General features: G+C 44.6%; 1 protein-coding gene and 1 pseudogene across 3 annotated transcripts; both read right to left on the bottom strand.

The window, feature by feature from the left end:
• Nucleotides 1-635: 635 nt before the first annotated feature.
• On the bottom strand, nt 636-1438 carry LOC114489127 (annotated as a pseudogene).
• Nucleotides 1439-6349: 4911 nt separating this feature from the next.
• Nucleotides 6350-17919, bottom strand: PSMD4 (proteasome 26S subunit, non-ATPase 4). 3 transcript variants are annotated; one of them, XM_028502468.2, is made up of 10 exons: nt 17820-17919; nt 13052-13192; nt 11011-11125; nt 10612-10698; nt 10305-10373; nt 9916-10131; nt 9426-9534; nt 9119-9250; nt 8962-9029; nt 6350-8382 (listed from the first exon to the last, which is right to left on the bottom strand). In XM_028502468.2, the coding sequence occupies exons 1-10, from the start codon at nt 17843-17845 to the stop codon at nt 8212-8214; spliced, it is 1134 nt and encodes a 377-aa protein (XP_028358269.1). In that variant the 5' UTR covers nt 17846-17919; the 3' UTR covers nt 6350-8211. The 3 variants fall into 3 exon arrangements, with proteins under 3 accessions (XP_028358269.1, XP_035871740.1, XP_028358268.1); XM_028502467.2 differs by having other exon boundaries at nt 8087-8382; nt 9417-9534; XM_036015847.1 differs by lacking the exon at nt 13052-13192 and having other exon boundaries at nt 8085-8382; nt 9417-9534; nt 17820-17866.
• Between the last annotated feature and the right edge of the window lie 7338 nt (nt 17920-25257).

Raw genomic sequence — 25257 nt, 5'->3', positions numbered from 1 at the left:
CCTTCAACCCCATCTGTTTAGAATGTTCTATAATCTTTGTGTTCTCTCTGCAGTTCATTGGGTTCCATGTTTTCCCTACCCCTTCCAAGTCTAGCTGGTTTGCAGAGTTAAGTTTATGATTATGAAGTAAAAACTAAACAACAACAAAAGAAACTTTTTGGTCTCAGGATCGCATTACACCCTTAAAAATGGAATACTCCTGCCCTGATCAATGGGCTCAGTTGGTTGGGCATCGTCCCGCAAAGCAAAAGGTCACCAGTTTGGTCCCCAGGCAGGGTGCATGCAGTATGCAACCAACTGGTGTTTCTCTCTCACACTGATGTTGCTCTCCTTCTCTTTGTCCCTCACTTCCCCTCTCTCTAAAAAAAAATAATAAAACCTTTTAAAAAATAACCATATTTTCCAAAACAAAAATTTAATAAGAAGGGTGCATTGCTATACATCTTTGCAAATCTCTTTAAAAAAAGAACACAAATGAATTTTTATGTCTCCTTCTACATTCAATCTGTTGCAATACATTGTTTTGATTGAAGTATATAAAGCAAACCCTGTTCTTGAGAAAAAGGGAGGAGTATTTCAATAGCCTTTTCAGATAATTATGGATATTCTTTTCTTAAAAATTTTTTTATATTTTATCATTTTATTTGGGGACTTAAACACAAAAGAACATTGTATCATTTAAGTCCAGGTGTGATGGAGGGCTGGCAACATGGCAATGGTCTTCAGAGCTCTTTATCCTCACAGCTGACTCACATGGACTTTAGGGCTCACCAGTGTGCACAGTTCCCTGTGCTCTGGCTATTTTGTTTTTTTAATAGCACTGATGTACCATCATCAACTTCGAATTCTCCAAAGTCTTTTAGACATCGTACTTCAATATATAGGCTTTTGGGAGGTTTCATATCCTGTGTAATACCCAAACCTTCATCTCCTCCCAAGGATCTCATATAAGTAGCAAGGGACTTTTTACAATGATTGAACCATTCCATTTCTTCAGCAGACATGTTGAAATCGTAAAACATTTGGCAAAACGCCGCCATATCCCACCTCAGTGCTCTAATCTGAAGCAATCGGTCATACAGGTATGCTATAGTGCAGCGTCAGTTTCTTAGCAAAGAACAGTGTCGGAATTTGATGGGTGGTATCAAATCACTTCGTCCACCTGACTTTGCTTCATTCACATCAGACTGGTTTTGTTCATATACATTTTTCATCTCCTCCAGAATCTGCCTGAGTCCAACCTCATTGAATGCCAGCAGCTGCCCTTGGGGTGCGCGCTGCAACGCACGGACCATCTCCACGGCTCGATTGCAGAACATGGCAGAGGTAACCCAGTCCCGTGGCCTTCTCAACCATCCGCTCTCATGCCAAACGGCGCGGTAGGGCTCACACCGCAACTCTCAGGTCCTATGGTACCGGCTCCTACAGCTCTTGATTATCCTCTTAAATTTTTTTTTTTGATTGATTGATTGATTTGAGAGAGAGAGAAAGAGAGGCTGCTTTATTGTTCCACTTACTTATAGATTAACTGGTTGAGTCTTGTATGTGCTCTAACTGAAGGCCGAACCCACGACCTTGGCGTATCAGGAAGGTGCTAAAACCAGCTGAGCTCCCCTGCCAGGGCTGGATGTTCTTCTCTGATACTACGCCAAACTTGGTAAATAGTAGTTTCTTAACAGTCAGTTGCTACGTAGAATCTGAAGCCATTTCAATGAAATCTTTGCAGGCTGTTCCATTTGAATCCATTGCTTTTTCTTGCATTTGGAATGGGTCACTAGTTACAATTTTCATATACAATAGAAGAAGTTACTAATGTCATCACCCATCTCAAAAATCTTGAGAATGTCAAACCCACGGTGGCACCTATAAGTTTTTCAAAATTCACAATTTCACCTGAAAGCTCAAATGTTATTACTAACAGCAAAAACTGCCGGTTGTTTTCCTTAAAGTGAAGCTCACTTCGTTTATTTTTTAAAGTGTCTGCTTACACACCCAAGCCTGACGGCGTCTGGCTCCCCTCACAGCTCCGACAGCCGCCCACGTGTCCTTCCTCAGCCCAGCCCTTGGCCTCTGGTTCGCAGCAAAGGCGTCCACGTGTGTTTCCCACTGTATCTCGGGAGATGGTAAAGAGTGCGCTCATGGGTTGAGATTTAATAAAATTAATGTTTCACTGCTTCATCAAGGCCAGTTGTTTTGTTTGTTTTCCTAATCCATGACCATGTGGGCATCAAGAATATGATGACGCCCTGGCCAGGTGGCTCAGCTGGTTGGTGGGTTCAATTCCCAGGCAGATTCAATCCCAGGTCGAAGCACATACAGGAAGCAGCCAACTGATATTTCCCCCTCAGACTGATGTTTCTCTCTTTCTCTCATTGCCCTGGATTTGTGTGAAAGCGCCAGTAGTTCTACCTCCATGGCTTTTGTGTCAGTACAAGTGCCAACACAGTGCAAGAGGCAAATAGCATCATAGCATTATTACTAAAATAGTTTTGACCTCACTACCCCCCTGAAAGGGTCTTCAGACCCTTTGGGGTTCATGGGCCACACTGTCAGAACCATCATCATAGAGTAAGTTACCTAGTGTCTCTGGGTTTCAGTTTCCTTATTTATAAAACAGGATTGATAATGTTACAGCTATCTCATGGATTGTTGTGAAAACTAAATGATTTAAAACATGTAAAGCATTTACAGCAGTCCCTGGTGCATTATGTTATATAACCATTTGCTAATGCTATAATCATATGCCCAATGTCATTAAATGATCTTCTAAAATAAATTTATTAAGAGTGAGCACTGGCCGGTATGGCTCAGTTGGTTGGAGTGTTGGCCCATGAACCAAAAGGTCATAAATTCGATTCCTGGTCAGGGCACATGCCCAGGTTGTGGGTTTTTGATCCCGGTAGGGCAAATATGAGAAGGCAGCTAATCAATGTTTCTCTCTCTCCCCCTCCCTCTTTCTCTAAAAGCGATGAAAACATAAATGTCCTCAAGTGAGGATAAAAAATTGTATTGAGCCCTGGCTGGTGTGGCTCAGTGGATTGAGCACTGGCCTGCAAACTGAAGGGTCACTGGTTCAATTCCCAGTGAGGGCACATGCCTGGGTTGTGGGCTGGGTCCCCAGTGAGGGGGCGCATGAGAGGCAACCACACATTGATGTTTCTCTCCCTTTCTTTCTCCCTCCCTCCTCCTCTCTCTAAAAAGAAATACATAAATAAATAAATCTTTAAAAATATTTTTATTGAGAGTATATTATTCCATATTAATGTAAAAATTGTTTGGTATTAAGTTATTTCCAATTTTTTCAACACCCTTGTACGTAAGCTTTTGCCGCTTCTCTGGTTATTTAGGGTAAGTTATATTCTGATAAATGTGTCGTTAGGTGATTCTGTTATCATGCAAACATCACAGAGTGCACTTACACACACAGCCCACGACACACCCAGGCTATAGGTAATAGTATATTGCTCCTAGGCTGCAAGCCAGTATACCATGTTACTGTACAAAACATGGGACTAAATCAAGCACAAGAGAAAATGATGCAATCTAGAGACTCGGTGAGATGTACAAGGCTGCTGCTGGCGCAGGGGCATGCTGTTTTACAGCAAATGTTTTTTTAAGTAGAAAGAATTTATTCTAAAATAGCAATAATAAATATGGTAAATACATAAATCAGTAACATAGTTGTTTATTATCAAGTATTATGTACTTTACGTAATTGTATGCGATATACTTTTATACAACTGGCGGCATAGTTAGGTTGTTTACACAAGTATCACCACAAACATGCAATTTGTTGCAGTACATTACAATGACTACATTGCAATGACTACATTACAATGTCATAGAGGCTATGGCGTCACTAGGTATTTGGAATTTTCCAGCTCTATTACAATCCCACGGGACCGCCACTGTGTATGTGGTCTGTCATTGACAGAGGCATCATTACGTGGCGCCTGACTGTGCATGTGTTTCTTCAAAGCACTGCTGCGAAGTGTGCAGGGAACATCAGAGTGGGAGAGCTGAGAAGTGGGTCTACCGACTTCAGCAGGGAGCATGTGTTCGGATGGATGCGGTCCAGGGGGCAGCTGTGAGTGTGAAAGGGCTGAGTGTGATGACGATTTCTAAACGGGAAGAGGCCACGGCACTTCCTGAGTCATCCTCCTGAACACCAAAGTCACCAGTTGGCATGCCGAGGACCAGAAGACTGGGACACAAGTCCTGTCATTACTTGATGGACAGGCTCTGCCAGAACACGATTTTGTTTGGGGAACCGCACCCAAGCCCAGGAAAGCCGAAGTGACTACTACCTTTACAACCAAAACCTATGGAACTCCCAAGCCCTAGAGCAGGGGTGTCAAACTCATTTTCACCGGGGGCCACATCAGCCTTGTGGCTGCCTTCAAAGGGCCTAATGTAGAGCTCCTTGCCCCTAGTTAAGGAGTAGTTACATTTATACAGTCTTAAAATTACATTCGGCCCTTTGAAGGCAACTGTAAGGCTGATGTGACCCCTGGTGAAAATGAGTTTGACACCTGTGCCCTAGATGAAGGGCCATTTCTTGCAAGTAATACTTGATTAGTCTCTCCCAAGATTTAGATACAAGTACCGAAATGGAACTCATCCATACGGTGCAAACACAAAATAGGGTTTCTAGCTTCATTTTGTGGAACCTTATTTATATCCAGGCTCTAAGGTCTACCTTTGGGATACTGCAAATGAAATTCATGGAACACTAGCCCAGGCAGAATAGCTCAGACCTCTGGGAAAAGGAGGGATTTCTCAACATTAACAGTGCTGTAACAAATGGTTTTCTGTATTAAAAAAGGGAGTCCTGGCTGGTGTGGCTCAGCGGATTGAGCAATGGCCTATGAACTGGGGGTCAGTGGTTCTGTTCTCAATACAGGCACATGCCTGGGGTGTGGGCCAGGTCCCCGACTGGAGGTGTGAGGGAGGCAAACGGTCAATGTTTCTCTCACACATCAATGTTTCCCTCTCTCCCTCCATTCCCCCTATCTCTAAAAATAAATAAAATCTTTAAAAAATAAAACAATAAAAATTGAAATTAGATCCCTATCTCAGTGTGGACAAAAATTGATTCTGGATTTATTAGAAATTTCTATGTGAAAGTGTGAGATAATAGAAAACATATACCGTATTTTTCGGACTATAAGATTCACTTCTTTACCACATTTTTTGCTTCAAAAAATTTTCCCCTATTTTCCTCCTCTAAAACCTAGGTGCGTCTGGTGTCCACACCTAGGTTTTAGAGGAAAACAGGAAAAAAAAATTTGAAGCAAAAAATGTGGTAAAAAAAAAATGCATCTTATAGTCCAGAAATATGGTATATTGGTCTCTGCCCCTGGTTCCTAGCACGGAGCTCCTAAAATTTTGTATTTTCCTAAGTGGTGAGAGCACTAGGAGCATCTTTTGTTCTAATGTGGCGACTCTGGGCAGGTTTCTGGATGTGGGCTGGTCACCAGAAAGACCAGCAGTGATTCAGAAGCCTGGAATTTCAAGCTCCCCTCACTCCCCTTCTCCAGAGAGGAGAGGGGGACTGGAAACAGTCAATCGATCATGCCTACATGGCAACACCTCCATCTAACCCTGAGAGCCTGGGCTTCAGAGCATGTCCAGGTTGGTGAACACGTGGAGGTGCTCAGAGAGTGGCATGCCCAGAGAAGGCATGGACCCTTCACGCCCCTTCGTACCTGGCCTTACACACCTCTCCCATCTGAATATTCACTGTATCGCTTACTACGTCCTTTAATAAAGTAAACATAAGTGCTTCCCTGCTTTGTGAGCTGATCTAGCAAATCACACCCAAGGGGGAGGAGGTCACAGGAACCTCCCATCTACAGCCATTTGGTCAGAAGCACAGGTGACAACCTGGGCTAGCGAGTGGCATCTGAAGGAGGGATGGGATGGTTTATGGGACTGCACCTTTAATCCATGGAATCTGATGCTATCTCAAGGTAAACAGTGTCAGAATTGAAACAAATTCTTGGACACCCAGCTGGTGTCCTAGAACTACTTGGGGTGGAAGAACTCCACACGTCTGATGATCTGACGTGTTAGACGTGAAGTGCTGTCTGTGAGCAGTGAAGGAGACTCACTCGAGAGGAACACAGGAGGGAAGAACTGGGTTCTCCTACTCAGGAAGAAGAAACCTGAGTTTTTGCATTACAGAAATGCAAAACCATAAAACTTTAAAAAGAAAACAGTATCTTTCTGGCCTCTGGAAGTTTTCTGGACACAAGAATCACTAACCTTGAAAGAAAAGACTATGACATTAAGAATTTTGTTCACTCAAGTACACCTTTTAAAAAGTGAAAAGACAAGTCATAAAGACAGGGAACATATTTGCAGTATATATACATATATATATATATATATATAATGATTTCGTATCAAGAATAAAGCACCCCTACAGAACATCAATGTAAAGACAACCCAATAAAAAGTGGACAAAAGATATGAAGAGACATTTCACAAAAATAGAAATACAAAGACTTAAACTTAGAAATATATGAAAAGATGATCAATATCACCAGTAAGCAGGGAAATACAATTAAGACCACAATGAGTTACCGTTTCACCCTCACTAGATTGGCACAAACTAAGACGATGCCCAGGTCTGGAAAGGATGTGGTCAACAAGAATGCTTATATTGCTGGAGTGCAGACCTACACAGCCACTTTGAGAAACAACTCAACCTCACCCTGTAACATATCCTAAAGAAACTCTTGCACAGGTGCATCAGGAGAGGTGTATGGAGAACTCCACCGTAACCCTGTTGATAATAGAAAAGTAACTGACAGCAATGCAAACGCCCACCAATAAGGAAATAAAAATTGGAGTCTATTCACAGAATGTCATACTACACAACCGTGAAAAGTGAATAGCTACGTGCAATAATTTTGACAAACCCCAGAAACAAAATGTTAAAAAAGCAAGTCCAAAAAGTGTCATAGTATAAAAATATTTATTTTTATTTTTTTAACTTATTTTTTAGAGAGAGAAGGGAGGGAGAGAGAAACATCAATGTGCGGTTGCTGGGGGTCGTGGCCTGCAACCCAGGCAAGCATGTGCCCTGACTGGGAATTGAACTTGCGATGCTTTGGTTCGCAGCCCGCGCTCAATCCACTGAGCTACACCAGCCAGGGCTAAAAATATTTTTTATAAAGCTCAAAAACAAACAAAACTAAACATGTCCTGGTCAGGAAGCTATGTGTTTATGAGAAAACTGAAAGGAAAATACTCAGGATAACAGTTATCTTTGAGGAGGCTGCGGAGAGGTGGGTTCAGGGCATAGGTATGTGACCAGGAGATATTCTAGCTCTTAAATTTGAGTGACTTCAGGTATGTTTTTGTTTTTATGCCTCACAGCTTATACATAGGCTAAGTACTTTGTGTCAAATATTACTTACCGCTTTAATATAACAAAGGGGAGGCATTATGTGAATTTTGCATTCTATCCCATACTCTACAAAAATCTTTCCTCTAATTTGGCGCTCCAAGGTTTCAGACGCCTCTCTGTCCCAGTCAGGCCTCAAGGAGCCCTGATCTTCAGTGTTGACTGCTGCCTACCTTCCGTCTGTCTCCTGAGCTGGTTAGTCCCTCCGGAGTGCCTCCACAGCATCCTGTTCCCAGACTGGAAACGTCCCCATCTCTTCCTTCTCGGCTGATGAACAACTTTTCACCATTAGAGGGCTCAAATGCTGCCTCCAGACCCTCCCCAGGGGCAGTGAGAGTTTGGTCCCTTCTCCTCGCTGTTTCCAGGGAGTCTGGCTCATGCCTCCTTGGGTACATGGCAGATGTGTGTAACCGCTCATTTACACACCTGCCCTGCCCCAGACTCTGGGTCCCCGAAGGCCGGTACTGCTATTATTAGGCCCTGATGCCTAGCACAGTGACTCTCAACAAAGCAACCCTTAGTGCAAGCAAAACAGCCCCATGGCAGGAGAAAACGTTAAGACCAGGATTTAGAGACCAGGTTTTCAAGGCACAGAGAACTCAACAGGGAATGCTCTCCTTCATGCCATATACTCCTCTCTCACACTCAAAGCTACCACTATTTGGAGCAAAAAAAAAAAAAAAAAAGTCACCAAGTTTTATTTGGGTTGTAATGGTTACAGACAACATATCTAGCCCTATATCCCATCCCACCCTCTGAAGCCCCCGAGTAGGCTCTGCTACCCTTCCCCTCCAGTCTCATTTCTTGTCCTCCTCCTTCTTTTCCTTCTTGCCGTCCTTGGTGGCCTGAGAGGCCAGGGAGCCCATGGCATTCCGAATGGCCTCATTGTTGGGATCCACACCTGGAAGGTTCTCCAGGACACTCTGAAGGAATTCGGGGTCCTGCATCACGTCATAATCATCCTCCTCCTGAAAAAGGCCAGTGTCAGCTTCGGGCAGGGGTGGGGAGCACACTGCTGCCTGAGCCCCTCTCCCCACCAGTCAGGGGGTGCGGGACTCCTCAGACCGAGGGTAGGAAGCATGATTCAGGAACCACCCGGTGCCTACATATGGTACGGACGCAAACAGTTATTGCTGGCCAGAGGAGACACCTGAGAGCTTTGCTTCCTAAGCTCAAAGGGTAGGATCGGATGCCATCCCGTTCAGACTTCCTGCTGTTGGACATGCACTCCGCCTCCTTTTTCCTAGACCCTCTTTTCACTCTCCTGGGAAGATGATGAGACAGCCTAGAGAACTGTCCAGACTGCTGCCACCAGCAGGAACAGAAAACGACAGAATACTAGGACACTTCTCCAACCCCACCACTGGCATTCTGCTGCCTGAGCAAGGTTTACATACGAGAAACACAGATCCATGTGTGCGTTTCCCTGTTTCTCAGAGCCCGTCTATACAGCCCCGGGAGGACGGTCTCAGGCCTCGAGAGCTGAGGATCTGAACACAAGGGGGTCTGAAGCCTGCTGGGGGTAGGAGGTCACCACTGGCCCTCACCTTGGCGGGCTCAGATGTGTCCATGGCTGAACTGGCATCAATGTCGGCTGATTCTGCCTGGCCAAACTCTGAGGAAAAGAAAAGAGCTCAGTCTGTTCAGTTCGTTTCTCCACCCCAAGCCACCTGCCTAAAAACTACCACCCAGCCCCTGGCTCACCTGCGCCTTGCAGGGACATCTGCATGGCATAAGCAATCTGCTCCTCCTCAGTCATACTGCTTAGGTCAGGGAGCCCGGTGCGGCTAAACTCCTGCTGGCTGATGGTCATCTTCAGCAGGGCATCGTCTGAGTCTGGAACGGGAGGAGAGCGGAAGGGTCGAACTGGTGCCACATTCCACACGGACCCACCCCCAAAGCATTTCCTCAGCCCACATATTCCCACATGGCCAGGCCCCCACTCCTGTGTCTACACCAGCTTCCACGGAGCATGCTGCAGTCCCGGGACTTCAGATTCCACCTCTTTCACCTTCAGTCCCAGTCGCAGCAATGCCAGCCTCGGCAGCTGAGGCTGCAGCTGCCCGCCGCGCCTCCTCCTCCTGCCGCTGCCGCTGCTCTTCCATAGAAACACGAAGGGCCTGGCGAAGGGCAGGGCAAGGTCAGACGTTTTCCCACCCTCCCTCACTCGTGGGGGAATCAGCTGGGGGGTGCAAAGGAGCACAGGGGCAGTTTCTGGTTTATGCACATGGAGAAGCTGGACAGGTGAAACAGGAAAAAAAGGACTTGGGGGAGAAGCCCAGGGTTTAGGAGAAGCGAACAAGAGTCTGATTGTGATGCCCCTAGAGATCAGGTAGAATTATGCAGCAGAAGGACAAAAGGTGACAGGTGGGGGAGCCCTGGGTAAATGAGCGAGGATGTTTAGAGCTGCCCAGCCCTAAAGAAGCATTGTGGCATGTGGATGTGTCAGTAGAGGACACGGGAGGACCCTTGGGCTCTACCTGAGGTCAACGTTTGCTCACCAGGGCCAGCTCAGGGTCAGCACTGGGATCTACTCCAAATTCAAAGTCACTGGCACCAAGACCCAGCATGGCACCGCCTTCACCAGCCAGAATCGGAGAACTGATGAGGGCATCAGCCAGGCTGGGCCCAGGAGGCACTGTCACCAGATGAGAGCCGGTTCCATCTTTGCCATTCAACGTGTTCACAAACGCCGTCAGCTTTTCTGTGTTCACTTCCTGGGGGAGAGAAGAACATAAGAGACTTGCCTTCCTGCCCCGCTCGCCCCCACTCTCTGCTTTCAGTCCCAGTCTGCGGCTATTCTCCCAGGGTGCAGGCCCTCCTCTGGGTAAGCACCGTTGTCAGCTCACAACCAAATCAAGTCAGTGCCCCCCAACCAGTCCTTACTCACCTCTTCCCCAAAATTGATAATGTCAACATTTACTTTCTCCTTCTTGAGGCGTTTTGCCAATTTCACCAGCTGGGAAGAAGGGGAGAGAAATGAGGAAATTGTTCCATACCATGAGGGGAAGTGACACCACACCTCACAAAAACATACAGGAATCAGGTGACCGCCCCACCGACCCCCATGGAAACACGAAATTCTGCATACCCACCCCACCCAAGTGCATGGACCCCTGCCAGGCTCCCCTAAGGGCTGGCAGACCCTATTCCCAAATGTGTCCCACCCAGTTTCCCCAACTGTCCCTTGGACTCACATCCTTCTCATTGTCCTCCACAGGGCTCCCCACAAAGGCAATGATGCGCATCTTGTGATTCTTGCCCTGTCGGTGCTTCAGAGCCAACTTGTGAAGAAAGGAATTTCTCAGAGTCAGCCACAGGAATCACCACACTCTTTCCTCTGTCACTCTGTTTTTGTTTTTTTCTTATGGTTTCTGCTTACCTCAAGGCTACCATCATGCTCACACAAGGCTGAAGCCCTTTGCTTAACCCTTCCCTCCTTGTGATTCACCCCATCGCATCCCTTCTACTCCTTTCTCTAGGTCATCTCTCTTCCCTTGCTCTGGTTCTAGCTCAAGATTCCAGGGAGAAATGAAAAACGTGGAGGCAGAACCTCAGCGCAAGGAGCAACAAGGAAGGGCTCCAGGAGGACTCACATGGGCCACCCGGATGCCGGTGCAGAAGGTGATCTTGCCCTTGGGTTGGACAGTGTGCAGCTTGGAGAGGATGCGGCCCGTGTCAGGGGTGAGCGTGGTCAGCACTTCACAGTCACTGGAACATGGGGAAAGCATTTCCACGATTTCAGGTCAAGGCAGTGTCTCTAAACTATCTCTGACTCACCTTTTCTTTAGAGAACTGGGAAATAACTGTAATCTCTATTTTTCTTTTTCTTTTCTTCTTTTTAAAGATTTTATTTATTTATTTTTAGAGAGGGAAGGGAGGGAGATAGAGAGAGAGAGAGAAACATCAATGTGCGGTTGCTGGGGGTCATGGCCTGCAACCCAGGCATGTACCCTGACTGGGAATCGAACCTGCGACACTTTGGTTTGCAGCCCGTGCTCAATCCACTGAGCTGCCAGCCAGGCCTATTTTTCTTAATCAAACATCTAAAAGTTCTCATCACGAGGAATAACAACTGTAATTTGCTGAGATGTGGATGTTAACTAAACTTACTGTAGTAATCGTTTCACGATACAGCTGACCCTTCAACAAAGCTGGCATTAGGGGTGCCGTCAAAAATCCAGGCATAACCTTTGAGTCTCCCAAAACTTAACTAATCCCTCGGTATCCAGCAGGGATTGGTCCAGGACACCCCACAGATATCAAAATCTGCAGATGCTCAAGTCCCTTCTGTAAAATGGCATGGAAAATGCATAGAGTTGGCCCTCCACATCCAAGATTTCAAACTGCGATCAAAAATACTGGTTTTGATCCACAATTGGCTGAGTCAGTGGATACAAAACCCGGGGACACAAAGAGCCAACTGTACATTTATTTTTTTAAAATCTGCACATAAGTGGACCTGTGCAGTTCAAAACCATATCGTTCAAGGGTCAACAGTATATACATTTATCAAATCATTATGTGATATACCTTAAACTTATACAATGTTATATAGAGATTATACCTCAATAAAACTAGAAAAATATCTAGTGTTTAGTAGATGTGAAGCACAGAAAATTAGTGACTGATTTTGTAAAAACTTGCCCTTTTCTTCCCAGTGTTTCCCCCTTAGCGGTAACCTGAGAGGTTACCCTCCACCAGGCTGAGGACCCTCCACCACAGCTGGTGCTCCCGTGTCCCCTCCCGCTGTCCCCATTTCTAGACTCATTTTCCAACAACCACATGTATACTGGACGGGCAGTCACTCATTTGAGGATTGTCAATTCCTGCAGCAAGTCACTTTTGGGGCAACAGGATGTGTGAAAAACACCCTTGGGGCTCTGACCCAAAATCACTTTTCACTGACTTTAAAATATACTGTGATCCCGGCTGGTGTGGTTCAGTGGACTGAGTGCTGGCCTGCGAACCAAAGGGTTGCCGGTTTGGTTCCCAGTCAGGGCTCATGCCTGGGTTGTGGGCTAGGTCCCCAGTGGGGGGTGGGTGAGGGGCAACCACACATTGATGTTTCTCTCCCTCTCTGTCTCTCCCCCTTCCCCTCTCTTTAAAAAATCAATAAATAATATCTTCAAAAAATAATAACTAAAATAAAATAAAATAAACTGTGAAATTTTACCCCAGGAAACTGAGCTTCAAAACTGTATTAAATTCAAGTCAATATTGCCCTGACCAGTGTGGCTCAGTGGATTGAGCATTGTCCTGCAAAGTGAAAGGTCATCGGTTTGATTCCCAGTCAGAGCACAGGCCTGGGTTGCAGGCCAGGCTCCCAGTTGGTCCTGGCACGAACCAGAGGCAACCAATTGATGTTTCTCTCCCTCTCTTTCTCCCTCCCTTCCTCCTGTCTAAAAATAGATAAATAAAATCTTTTTTTAAAAAAAGAAAAAATTTTCAGGTTAACATTAAAGTTACTACTTATATTTACACTAACCAGTGAAGAAGGTAGTCTAGAAAGGTGACTAACTAAAGCGGCCTCACGAAACCTGTAAAAGAAAGGTTAGCAACCTGGACACCACAGCGGGTGACATGTGGGAAATCCCCACCCTCCTGCCAGCCCCCCTTGTCCCCTGTGCAACGTACTTGGCCAGTGTGATGAGGCCCACGTTGTTCTCAGGGTTGCTGCGGGTCTTGGAGTGACATACTATGTTGACAGCATCCTGTTGGGCCTGCAGCCGGGTGGGTAAGAAGTCCCCATTCCGCATATACTCGCTGTTGTCCACGCTGTCAGATCAGGAGGGAAGAAGAGAAAGACACATTGCGTAGGCTCTCAGGCACCTCTCCAGTTCCAGGGAGCTCCACCTCCTGCGACACCTCTCCTGCGAGAGGCATGGAGGGGGATAACTGTGCCTCTCAGTCTTTGCGGAACTCAGAGTCACCTGTGGCTTTTTCTTTTAAATACACAGATGACTGAGCCTTAACCCAGACTTACTAACTCAAAATGACCAAAGGAAGGAAAAAATTTTAAATCTCCACAAGTGATTCTGATAAGGACCGAAGGTTACAACCTACTGATGTGCCACAACCACCTTTTTATAAGGTGCATTTAAGTGTTATTAAGTGCTATTGCCATGGATGAACACTCTAAGCCCGCCATTAAAGTGGGAGCATTCCAAAGGTACGAAATGAAGAAGGCAACTTAAAAATGCTTATAAAATAATCCAGCTGGCAGCCCTGAGTGCAGGAAAGTACAATGCAGTCATCTGGTTAAATGTGTAACAGCTGGACTCAACTGCAAACGAGGTTTCAAGGTTTTGGGGTCTCACCTCTTCTGTCCCAGCAACTTTCCAAAATCTACAAGAATCCAGATCACGTGAACTACAAGATCCAGCTTCCCAGAGACCAAAAGAAGGCAGGTAAGGGAAGCATTTATATAGCCCATGAACACAATCAATTCTTGATGATCAAGGTCCCTCAGAACTCTAAATCAACAATTCTGTCCTAATAAAGAAAGCCATGGCCTAGGTAAGACATCCCATTTCTGTTTGCAAGCAAAATATGGGCTGGCGAGGCAATTTAGTATCCTTTGTGTGGTAATAAATACAAACCAAAAATTACTAAGAGAGGTAATTAAGTAGCTACTGAAAGGTAAGTAGAACAGGGGGTGAAGGGCAGTGTTCTTCAGGCTCAGGTTCAATTCTCCATGCTGCTACTTGGTAATTCTATGACTCTGAGGAAGTCATTTAATGCCTCTAAGGTCCACTTATCTGTTGGGGACCACCCTGCCTGGTCTCAGGAAGCTAACCCCCTCCATGACTTAGGCTGAGTGAAAGACCACGGGACCAGAAGCTACTAAGAAGACAAAACTTATTTCCCTGGCATGATGGGCAGTCAATGACGGGTAACAATTCTCTAAGAAAGAGAATGAATCTAAGACAGACGCGATCACCTGGGAATGCCCTAAAGGAAGAGACTCGGGGCTGTGGATATGAAGGGGTGATCGACATCAACCCCTACCCCCTCGGCTTTGTCAAAGCCTGAGTCCTTGTGAGAAATCCAAGTCTCCTGGCTGCCTCTGTCTCCTGCCCTTCGCAGGCCTGCAGGGGCGGTGCAGCCCAGACCAGAAACAGTGGACCCCAGGGGTAATCAGGCCTGGGGCATAGAATATGCAAGATCCTGGGAGATCTGTTTGCTGGAGGATGTTATTATATTAGAATTTGAAGGCACAGACAGGAAACCTTTGCAACCTGTAGTCCTTTAGTATGTTAAAACTCCAATCTCTGCCCAGAATCACAGCGGGGGTTCTGTCTGCACCTTTGTAAGTCACCAACTTCTTTTGATCTTTTCTGCCAGACTGTGAATCCACAAACTAAGTCTGTATTCTCAATAAAAATCTGTTTGGGAATAGATATGGCAAGCTCTCCACTACAGAGAGTGGCCCTTCTGTCCCTATTTCCCCACAGGACCTGGCTGTCTTTGTGTATGTTTTTTCTCGTGTTTCGACGAGCATCCGCAGCCGAGATGGATACTGCTGGCCGGTATCATCCACACTTATCTCATCTATAAAATGAGTTTTATTGTACCAATCCCACAGGATCGCTCTGAGAATTAAACGCACAGAAAGTACCCAGCACAGCACCTAACAGTAAGCATGAAACACAGGCTAGTTCTTATAATGGGAACTCAGTCTACGTAAAGGAGGGCTCAGTCACAGACTGACTCTATTGACCATGCATTGTTATTCTTTTTCCCTCCAACACACTGCTTCTTGTTATCCCCCCAGCAGGGAAGTAACTGTCTCTCTAGCTGAAAATACAATGATGAGTCCAAACATAAAAAAAAAAAAACAGTGGAGGCTCTGAGGGTCATCCAAATGGAACAGCTACTAAGCACAGCAAAAACTCGGTTCTCGAATGTCTCCATCTTGAACATTTCAGTTTTCAACCAAGTTATTTGCAGAAAAAGGTCTCGGCTGTCAAACAAAACTTTGATTCTCAACTTGCCAACGTTCATGCCGATACCTGAATGATCAATCACACATCTCTCAGGAGACAAAGGATATTTGTCTTTCGAACAAATCGCTTCTCGAACAGCCTTCTGGAATGAATTAAGTCTGAGAACCGAGGCTCCACCATATAAGGATGGTGGGCGAGACCAGCAAATGGGTGAGGACTGGAAGAAGGGTGTCAAAGTGAGAAAAGGGGGCCTGGAAGACTGTGGAGAACACGGCAGTAGTCATCACACTGTCGTGCGTCAGAACCCCAGGCAGGGGGAGGGCGGCAGTGGTGGCGTTAAAAACACAGACGCCCCACCGCCTATGCATTCATTCCCAAAAGCCACATTGCTTAGTTTTCCCAATATTGAATTTTATATGAATGGAATAACATGTGTTTCTTGTGACTATTTTTGCTCAACAGTATAATTTTTCCCAGCAAATATCCTTATCAAAATAAGGGCTTATGCTATTATCCAGTTATTCCATAAAAGTCTTCATTAAAAAGACTACACATGCCTGGACTTCCCTGGCTGGCAGTCTGACTCAGCAGATTGAGAACAGCGTCAAACAGTGGTAATTTTTAATAAACTCCTCCAGAGAATCTAAGGGAAGCAAGACACGAGGCCCCACAGAGAAAAAGCAGTGGCTCTCATCATTATTCTGTGCCTGAGCTATTACAATAGGTCACCAATATGTCTCTCTGGACCAAATATTTTCTCCTCTACCGAGGCAGATCACTATTTTTTTACAAATTTTATTTATTTTTAGACAGAGGGGAAGGGAGGGAGAAAGAGAGGAAGAGAAACATCACTGTGTGGTTGCCATTCACACACCCGCTACTAGGGACCTGGCCTACAACCCATGTGCCCCGACTGGGAATTGAACCAGCAACAGCTTGGTTTGCAGGCCAGCATTCAATCCACTGAGCCACACTAGTCAGGGCTCTTATTATTAAATGCCATTTTGTATAAAGCTCTGACATCTCAGAACTTTTCAACGGTCCTCTATTGACGGGTACAGGACAGAGTTCAGTCACCGCCAGTGTGACATTTTTGCTCTTCTACCTGGCTCCATCTACCTTAAAAAAAAAAAGGAACTACCTTAAACTAACAACCTTAAAATAAAGTCACACTAGTCAAATCTCTAATCCCTAAGCATGCCTTGGGCATTTACATCTCAGCAGTTTTATGCCCTTCCCCCAACTAGAAAGGCTGCTTCTCAACATTTGTCTAAGTCCCTTCAGGGCGGGCCCTTCTTAAGTTCTTTCTTGAGGACTCCTCAAGTACCATGGCAACTAATAGGGTATAGAGCTGTACCATTTACAGAGAACTGCCACCTACCCTTTGCCTAACTGCTATAGGGAGAGTGGATGTTAGTATTACTCCCATTTTATAGACAGACTGACTACATTCTCAAGAGCATGCAGCTGGAATATAACAAAAAACAAGAACAACCAAACCCAGTCCTCGGTCCACTCTAACATGCTCTCTCCCAGAGGTTGCCAGATGTAGCAAACAAAAATACACAACTCCTAGCTAAATTTGAATTTCAGGTAAGTATCAAGTAACTCTTTAGCGTAAGTATGTTCCACACAATACTTGGGGCATACTTATATCCATTTTCTATACTGAAAAGTATTATTGATAAGAAACTTATGTTTAACTGGGCATCCTCTGTTTTATCTGGCAATGCTATGCCCATACATAGAAGGAACTCCTGAAACCTTACAAAAGTCACAGTGTCCTCAGCTTCTAACCCAACTCAGCACACTCTCAGCCCAAGTCTGAGACCCATGAAGAGAGCTGGCTCGCCTTTGTGTCAGGTGGCCCTGGGTTTAAAATCTTGGCTTCACCACCTAATTAGCTGTGTGACTTCGGGTAAGTCAATTAAAATCGCTGCGACCGCGTATCCTCATCTACAGACTTAAGGGGTTGCGAGGTTTAAGTGAGAAAAAGTAAATTAATGCCTGACACGTAGAAAGCACCCTATAAACAGCACCTCTGAAGATGACACAGGAGTGAGAGACACGGGGAAGGGATTTATAGTCTCTCTTCCTCACATATATTATGTTGAGGAGGGCAGAAGACTATCACGATGACTCCAAGAAACGGGACTCGGGCTAGAGACAGACCTGGGCTGGTTTAGAGAAGACGACGCTGGAACGGAGAAAAGCAGCAGGGACGGCCGGTCAATGACTCTCCGCGGGGTGAGGGTTAACAGGGGTTACCCCGGGCCTGTCCTCTCCCGGGCCTCGGGATGATGACTCAGGGAGTCGATGGGGCGCCTTCCCTACCGGCCCAAGGCCGCGTCTCGCCCATCAGACTCCCGCCGCAACCCCAGGCCCACTCAGGCTCCGCGCGACACGCTCCCCGGATCCAGTCCCGCCCCTCACGAGGCCCCGAAGTCGTTCCTCACCAAACCATAGTGCTTTCCAGGACCATCTTGCCACCGTCCTCCCTCCCAAACCGGTTCTCACGGACCTCTTAACAACAACTCCTCCAATTGGTCCAGCGCTCCGCACCAATCATAGACCTCGGCTTGGCCAGCTGGTTCCGCCCCGTCCCGCACTGCGTTCTGGGAGTTGTAGTCGCTGCCAAAAACGAAAGAGACGTGCGGGGGCGAAGTGACCAAAGTGACACAAAAATCTTATTGGCATCATTCAAGTTCTCTGGTGGAGTTCCCTGCTGGCGGGATCGAAGAGAAGCTGTGGAGGGACCCTTGAAAGTGCTGTGGATGTGTGGACTCCAGAGCCCTCATTTTCAAGTGAGGGATCGCTTTTTTCCAGCTCCCACCGTTCTCCATAGCACTGTCTTTGTCTACTAACTGCTAAGCGCGTATCCCTCAGAATTGCTTTGATTTGTGTGTCTTTCCCACTTAATTAGGGCAGGAAACATGTCAATTGTTGCAATCCCTGAGCCCAGTACAGAGCCTGACAAATGGTAGGAGCCCCCCAAAAGTTTGACAAATCAATCATTTTACCTGATCTCCCAAAGAATAGGAGACAAAACCAGTAAGGCATTTCGGTTTGTTAATCAAGAGTAACATTTTTAAATGCTTTGGAGTATCTTCCACTACACACACTCACGTAAAACTGTCTTGGAGTGAACGGGGAGAGGAGGAAGGGACCAAGCATGGCAACTGAGCACCAAACCTGGAGAGGGCGGACAGGAGTGTTCTAGACATGGCCTAGATATTAGTCAAGTTTCAATGGGTATGTTTGAACGTTATTGGTAATAATCACAGGTTGTATGAAAGCAAAATCTCCATATCAATAGAGGGTGGGAAAGGTCACTATAGCCTACACAGGAAAGGGGGGAAAAAAAACAGAAAAATAGTGCCGAGTTCAAACATAAACAAAATATTTTAAAAAGATAATAATTATATATTTTTAAAAGCTACACAATGTAATACAGACACACCAAACTAAATGACAAAAGGTAAAAATAAAGGGAGAGAAAAAACAATATATCAGGAAGTAGTAATAAAAGAAAGCATGTGTACCTATATTAATATTGTATAAAATAGAAACAAGCACAAACAGCTGAAATCAGATCAAGAGTCAAAATATTTCATAAAATATAAAATTCATCAACAGCCCTGGCCAGGTGCCTCAGCTGGGTGGAGCGCCCTCCTGTACACCAAAAGGTTACAGATTCCATTCCTGGTCAGGGAACATACCTAGAGGGCACATACGGGAGGCAGCAGATTGGTGTTTCTCACATGGGTTTTTCTGTCTCTCTCCCTTCCTCTCTCTAAAGTCAATAAACATACCCTTGGGTGAGGATTTTAAAATATTCATCAACAAAAGATTCTATTAGTTCATTAGAATAATGCAACTCCAAAGATAAGTTGAACATCAGGGATAACAACTTCTAAGTCAGTATTCTAAATGAAGAAGTAAATAAAGTCACATATTCAACTGGAACAGAGGGACGAGAAACTGAAGGAATGCGGCCATCACTGTTCTGGGAAAACACGACCTATGATGTCAGCGCAGGGAGGGGTCACTGTCTCAGCTTTAGTCAGTCACGCAATGGATTGCGAAGTTTTTGTTACCACATCTGTAAAAGTCTATGGAGATGTTGCAAAGAATACAAAATATAATGGTTGTAAAAATGAGATAGTGAAATTAGATCTTATTAGATTGATTTGACTCAATCTGGAGTCTCAACAGAGAACTACAAGGGTGGGCAAAAGTGGGTTTATAGTTGTGAGAATACAAAACAGAGTTTGTTCTTGTGTTATTCTTTATTATCGCATTCTTTTCCACACTAGCAATTGTAAACCTGCTTTTGCCCACTCCTGTAATACTCTCTTCAGAGAAGACGTCCTCTTAGAACTATGTCAGAAGCTTTCCAATGAAGAGATATGCAAGTTGCCACAATGCACGCAAAAGATGAAACCTGATAGGATCCTATTTTGGTGAAACAAGAGCTCTACAATGAAAAAAAGCAATAACAAAAACAATTTACTCATTTGCCTGTGGGTCAAGCACTGGGGGAAGGCAGGCAATCAACCAATGAGTAAACATACATAGGCAAATAATGGTAAACTCTTCAGAAAAAAATAAACCAGAGTGGGTGTGGTTTCTTTTTTATATAAATAGGATATTAGGGAAGCCTTACATTTGAACAGAGACCTGAAGGATACCTGGGGGAAGAACAAGTGCAAAAGGCCTAGAGTCAGGAGTGTATTTTAAGCACAAGGAAACCAGTAAAGCTTGAAGTAGATGGAGAGCCAGAGAGAAGAAATAAGACCAGAGAGGCAAAGGGAGTAAAGAGGTTGGATTGTGAACAGCCCCAAGAATTGAGTGAGATAAGGAGCTATTGGAAAGTTTTCAACAGAGAATTGACAAAATCTGACTTAATGTTTTAACAAGATAGCTCTGGCTGCTGTGTTGAGAACAGACTGTGGGGGGAAAGACCAAAAGGAGACAGACCAGTTAGGAGACTACAGTAACCTGACAATATGATGGTGGCTTATGCTAGGATGGTAACAAGAGGTGAAAATAGGGACAAACAGTTGGATTTTGAGTATATCATAAAGCACAAAACTGATAGAATTTGCCAATGGATATGATGGAGAATGCAAAGGAAGAGATTGTTAAGACACTAGAATTTATTCTAAGCAACTAGAAGAGTGGTGTTACTATTTCCAAAGATGGATTAAGATGGGCAGGAACCAAAAATTTAACTTTGGACATGTTGGGTTTAAGATGCCTATTAGACACCTACATGGAGATGTCAAGGAAATGGGTAGATGTGAGTTTGTACTTCAGAAAAAAGGTCCAGACCGCATATAGAAATTTCGTGATATTTAGATGGTATTTAGAGGAGGTGACCAGGAAATTGGACAAATTATACAGGGTCTTTAGGCAACTGTAAAGACTTTGAAAAATTACCTAGGGAGAGAAGGTAGACTAAAAGAAGGGGTTCTATGATTGAACCCTGGACTACTTCAATATTTAGAAGACAGAGAGAAGAGGAGACACCAGAAAATAGGATGGAGGTGGAGCAGCACAAAGCCCTGGTAAGGACAACCAGGTGAAAGTAGTATCCAAGGAGCTAAGTGAAGAAAATGTTTCAAGGAGGGAGTAACATAATGTCAGATGCTGCTGACATGTCAAGTTAGATGAGGACTGATACAGTTAGCAACATGGAGGGCATCAGCAACCTTAGTATAAGATGTGTGGAGCTCTGGCTGTGCAGCTAAATTGGGTAGAGCATAGACTGATACACCAAGGGTTCCATCCCTGGTCGGGGCACCTACAACCAATGAATGAATGCATAAGTGAGTGGTGTAGGAGACCATTCTTCGTGGCATGGGCCCAGCTCCCACTCAGAGATACACAGGACCCACACCCACGGATAGGTTCTCCCATGGGGAATCAGGCCTGCAATGTGCCTAGGCCACTTTGAGTTTTGCTCTTGCTAAAAAAACTCCCTCAACCTGAATTGAGGACATTTACTGCAAAGTAACTTCCTAAAATCCATGCTAAACCTTCCAAGGATGAGTGTAACCAGTTCAACCACTTTTGCCTTTTCATTTGCAAATATCCTTCTTCTGTGATGGCATTGGCTCCTTTGTTTTCTGTAAAAGGTAACCACCTAAAGCAAACCTGTGCATAGTAAATGAGGACCATCATGTAATGTGCCAAGAAACCCAATAAAGGCCAGTCATGGCAAGGGCCAAGGCTTTTGCTCCCCTTGAGAGACAAGCCATGCTTTCCCTCCACCAGACTCGGTAGTCCATGTGAATGTCTCATTTCATCCATAATGATGTGGACACTGCGGGCCGGTGTCTGCATCAGTGGAACAACAAATCTCTCTCTTTCTTGCTCTCTCTCCCTCCCTCCTCCTTTTCTCTGTCTCTAAAATCAATAAATTAAAAAAAATTCAAATAGTCATGTGACAGGGATACATTTTGAAACATGCATCATTAGGCAATTTTGACATTCGAACATCACAGAGCGCCCTTATACACACCTAGATGGCACAGCCCAGTACACACCTAGGCTGCAGGTATAGCCTATTGCTCCTAGGCTGCAAGTCAGTACAGCATGTTACTGTACAAAATGACATGAGATAAATCAAGCATAAGAGAAACTGATGCAGTCTAGAGAAGCAGTAAACACAAGATGTATGAGGCTGCTGCCAGCATAACACAGCATACAAACTTTTTTGAATAAGTAGATTCTAAAATGACTAGTACAGTAAGTATATAATCCAGTAACATAGTTGTTTTATCAAGTATTATGGACTGTACATAATTGAATTGCCATATTTTTAAACAACTGGCAGGGCAGGTTCGTTTATACCAGCATCACCACAAACACGTGAGTAATGCATTGTGCTATGATACTATGATGGCTGTGATGTCACTAGGCGATAGGAATTTTTCAGCTCCATTGTAATCCTATGGGACCACTGTCGTATGTGCAATCCGTCATTGATTAAAATGTTATTATGTGGCATATGACTGTTTTTGTAAAAATTCATTTGTAAGACAACTGGCTAACTGTGACCACTAACTGAATATTTTTAGTAAGGAATCATTAATATTTTAAGGTATAACAAAGTTGTTATAGTTATGTTTTTAAAAAGTCCTTATCCCTTGAGTTATATGTCAAAATATTTATGGACAAAAGGATAGGCCGTCTTGGATTTATTTTAATGTAATTCTTTGGAATTGCAGAGAGGAAGCTGGGGATGAGGCAAATTGGTCTCATTTATGTTGATAACAATTGGAGGTGGGTGATGGATACATCATGGTCATCATACTATTTTGGTTTGGAAATTTTCATGATAAAAAATAATTTTACAGGAGATATTGAAAGACTAAAGACTTCTGTCCTTGAAAGACTAAAAAACAAAGTGTAATTTGGAATCTATTTTAACTGGCAAATCTTTGCTTAAAGAATGAATGAGCCCTGGCTGGTGTGGCTCAGTGGATTGAGCACAGGCCTACAAAGAAAGGGGTCGCTTGTTTGATTCCCAGTCAGGGCACATGCCTGGGTAGAGGGCCAGGCCCCCAGTAGGGGGCATGTGAGAGGCAACCACACATTGATGTTTCTTTCCCTTTCTCCCTCCTTTCCCCTCCAAATACAATCTTATTTAAAAAGAAAAAAAAAAAGAATGAATGAGACTCCAATTTTGGTGAGTAACTTTCAGAATAGCTGAGATTGATGTGCTTAAGAGTCAAACATGAGACCAGGGTTTCCAGTTTTATTATCCTATAATTTCGATATCCCTTTTAGTGGTAGACATTTTAACAGGCTCTGCTTGCATCTGAATTGGGTTGCCAGACACCTGTAGAATCAGTAGGAGTTGCTGCTCACCACTAGAGGCACTCTCTGACTATAAGAGGGCGCCTTCTGCACTCAGGAGTTGCGTGAACATGTTGAAGAGGGAATGGTAAGGTTAGCAGAAAGACCATTTTATGCCTAAAATATGTTCAGATTCAAGTCCCATCAGGAAGAAATTTTCTCCTTAACAAGCTTAAAGGAGGGCTCAGCCTGGGTCCTTAAACTGAGAATCCCCTTGGCCCATTGCCTGGCCTTCCACTGTGGCCACTCCCCATGGTGACAGGAGCAGCAGGTAAATGATGGTTTGGGGGTCCTGAGTTGACTGACAGTAATCTCAACTCTTTCTGCAATCTAAACATAGGTAAGACCTGCATTTACACGTGTAACCGGAACTGCATCTCTGGGCCCGTTGGGGCCACACAAGGGTGTGCATCTCCACATCCAAGTTTCTAGGGCTTCTAGGATGAGGGGTAGGTGTGGGGTATGAAGATGCAGAAGGCAAAGATGCATTCCTGATAAATCAGAACTATGGTCTGCGTGGCTGGAGCCCAAGTGGGAAATGAGTTGGAGAAATCAGACCAGATCATACAGGCTTCTATGCCATGTGAAGATACTACCCTGAGGCAAGTGAAAGACAGTTGGTGGGATTCCCATGAAACAGTAAAAGGTTTATAGGTTTGCCTGTTGCTGTGTCATGGGAATCCGACTGGTTGATTGGGTAGGTTAAGTAAGGTAAGCAGGGTAAAATCCCAGGCCCTGACATCTTTGTGGAACATACAGGAAAAAAATAAATACAGCCTTCTCACTCCCATCTCACCATTTAGCTATAATCATTGTTTAAATTGTGCTGCATTTTGTTTTTAATGTGTGCATGAGTTTGTTATACAAAACTGACATCACTCCTATATGTACAATATATTTGTTGTGATTTTTTTCATTTAAAGTATCATGAATCTCAAAAAAACAAAACAAAAAACAACTCTTAAAGAATCCTCAATTCCTTCACTTCAATTACTCGTCCTATCATAAAAGGTTCTCCCCCGACCAGCATGGCTCAGTTGGCTGGGCATCATCCTGCAAAAGTGAAAGGTCACTGGTTGGTTTCCTGGGTAGGGCACATGCCTGGGCTGCAGGTTCAGTGCCCAGTAAAGAGTGTGAGGCAACCAGACCAGGTAACTGATTTACATTTCTCTCCCTCTCCTTCTCCTATCTCCTTTAAAAATAAATAAATCTCAAAATAATTTTTTTAAAAACATAAGGGTTTTTTTTTTTTTTTAATTACCATCTCAATTCTCTCCTCTCCTCTCCAACTGATACCACCATCACCCTGGATCCAATTCACCTTACACCTAAATTTTCATGATCTAACTCGTCTTTTTCTATCCACTTTATGATAAACTTTGTCAGCAGGTCTCTAAATTATTGTTTTGCTCATGTCCTACTTAGGACAAAAACATTCTATGGCTCTCCATTGCCTACAATTTGCTTTTATTTATTTTATTTTAGAAAGAGGAGGGAGGAAGCGAGGGAAAAAATCGACGTGAGGAGTCAATTGGTTGCCTTCCACCAACTTCTGCAATCAGTTACCTAATTGGTTGCCTCTCGCACACCCCAACTGGGGACTGAACCTGCAACCCAGGCATGTGCCCTGACTGGGAATCCAACAGGCAACCTTCCAGTTTGCAGGACAATGCCCAACCAACTGAGCCACACCAGCCAGGGCACATTGCCTACAGTTTAAAATGAAAACTCCTCAGCCTCGCGGCGGGGGTTTCCACTCTGACCTCCCCTGTACCTACTCCAATGTTGTCATCAGGTCCCCCTCCACCACTTTCACCATGAGCTCTTCCTCGTTCTGTCAAACAGGCATTCTCATCCCTTTAGGCCCTTGTGCTCAAATGAAACTTTGCCCAAAACTTCCAGCCCACAGCAACCTCTAATTTTCTCCCTTTCACCTTCTGCATCTCTTTCAGAGAACCAAAACCCTTCACTGTATCACATTTCGGTGTACGTTGTGTGCGTGTTCCTCCTAGACACTGTAAACTCTTG

Source organism: Phyllostomus discolor, chromosome 14 (genome assembly GCF_004126475.2).
Source record: "Phyllostomus discolor isolate MPI-MPIP mPhyDis1 chromosome 14, mPhyDis1.pri.v3, whole genome shotgun sequence".
NCBI classification, from domain to species: domain Eukaryota; kingdom Metazoa; phylum Chordata; class Mammalia; order Chiroptera; family Phyllostomidae; genus Phyllostomus; species Phyllostomus discolor.
Note: the sequence above shows the minus strand (reverse complement) of the source record. Positions and strands in the feature narration are given on the sequence as shown.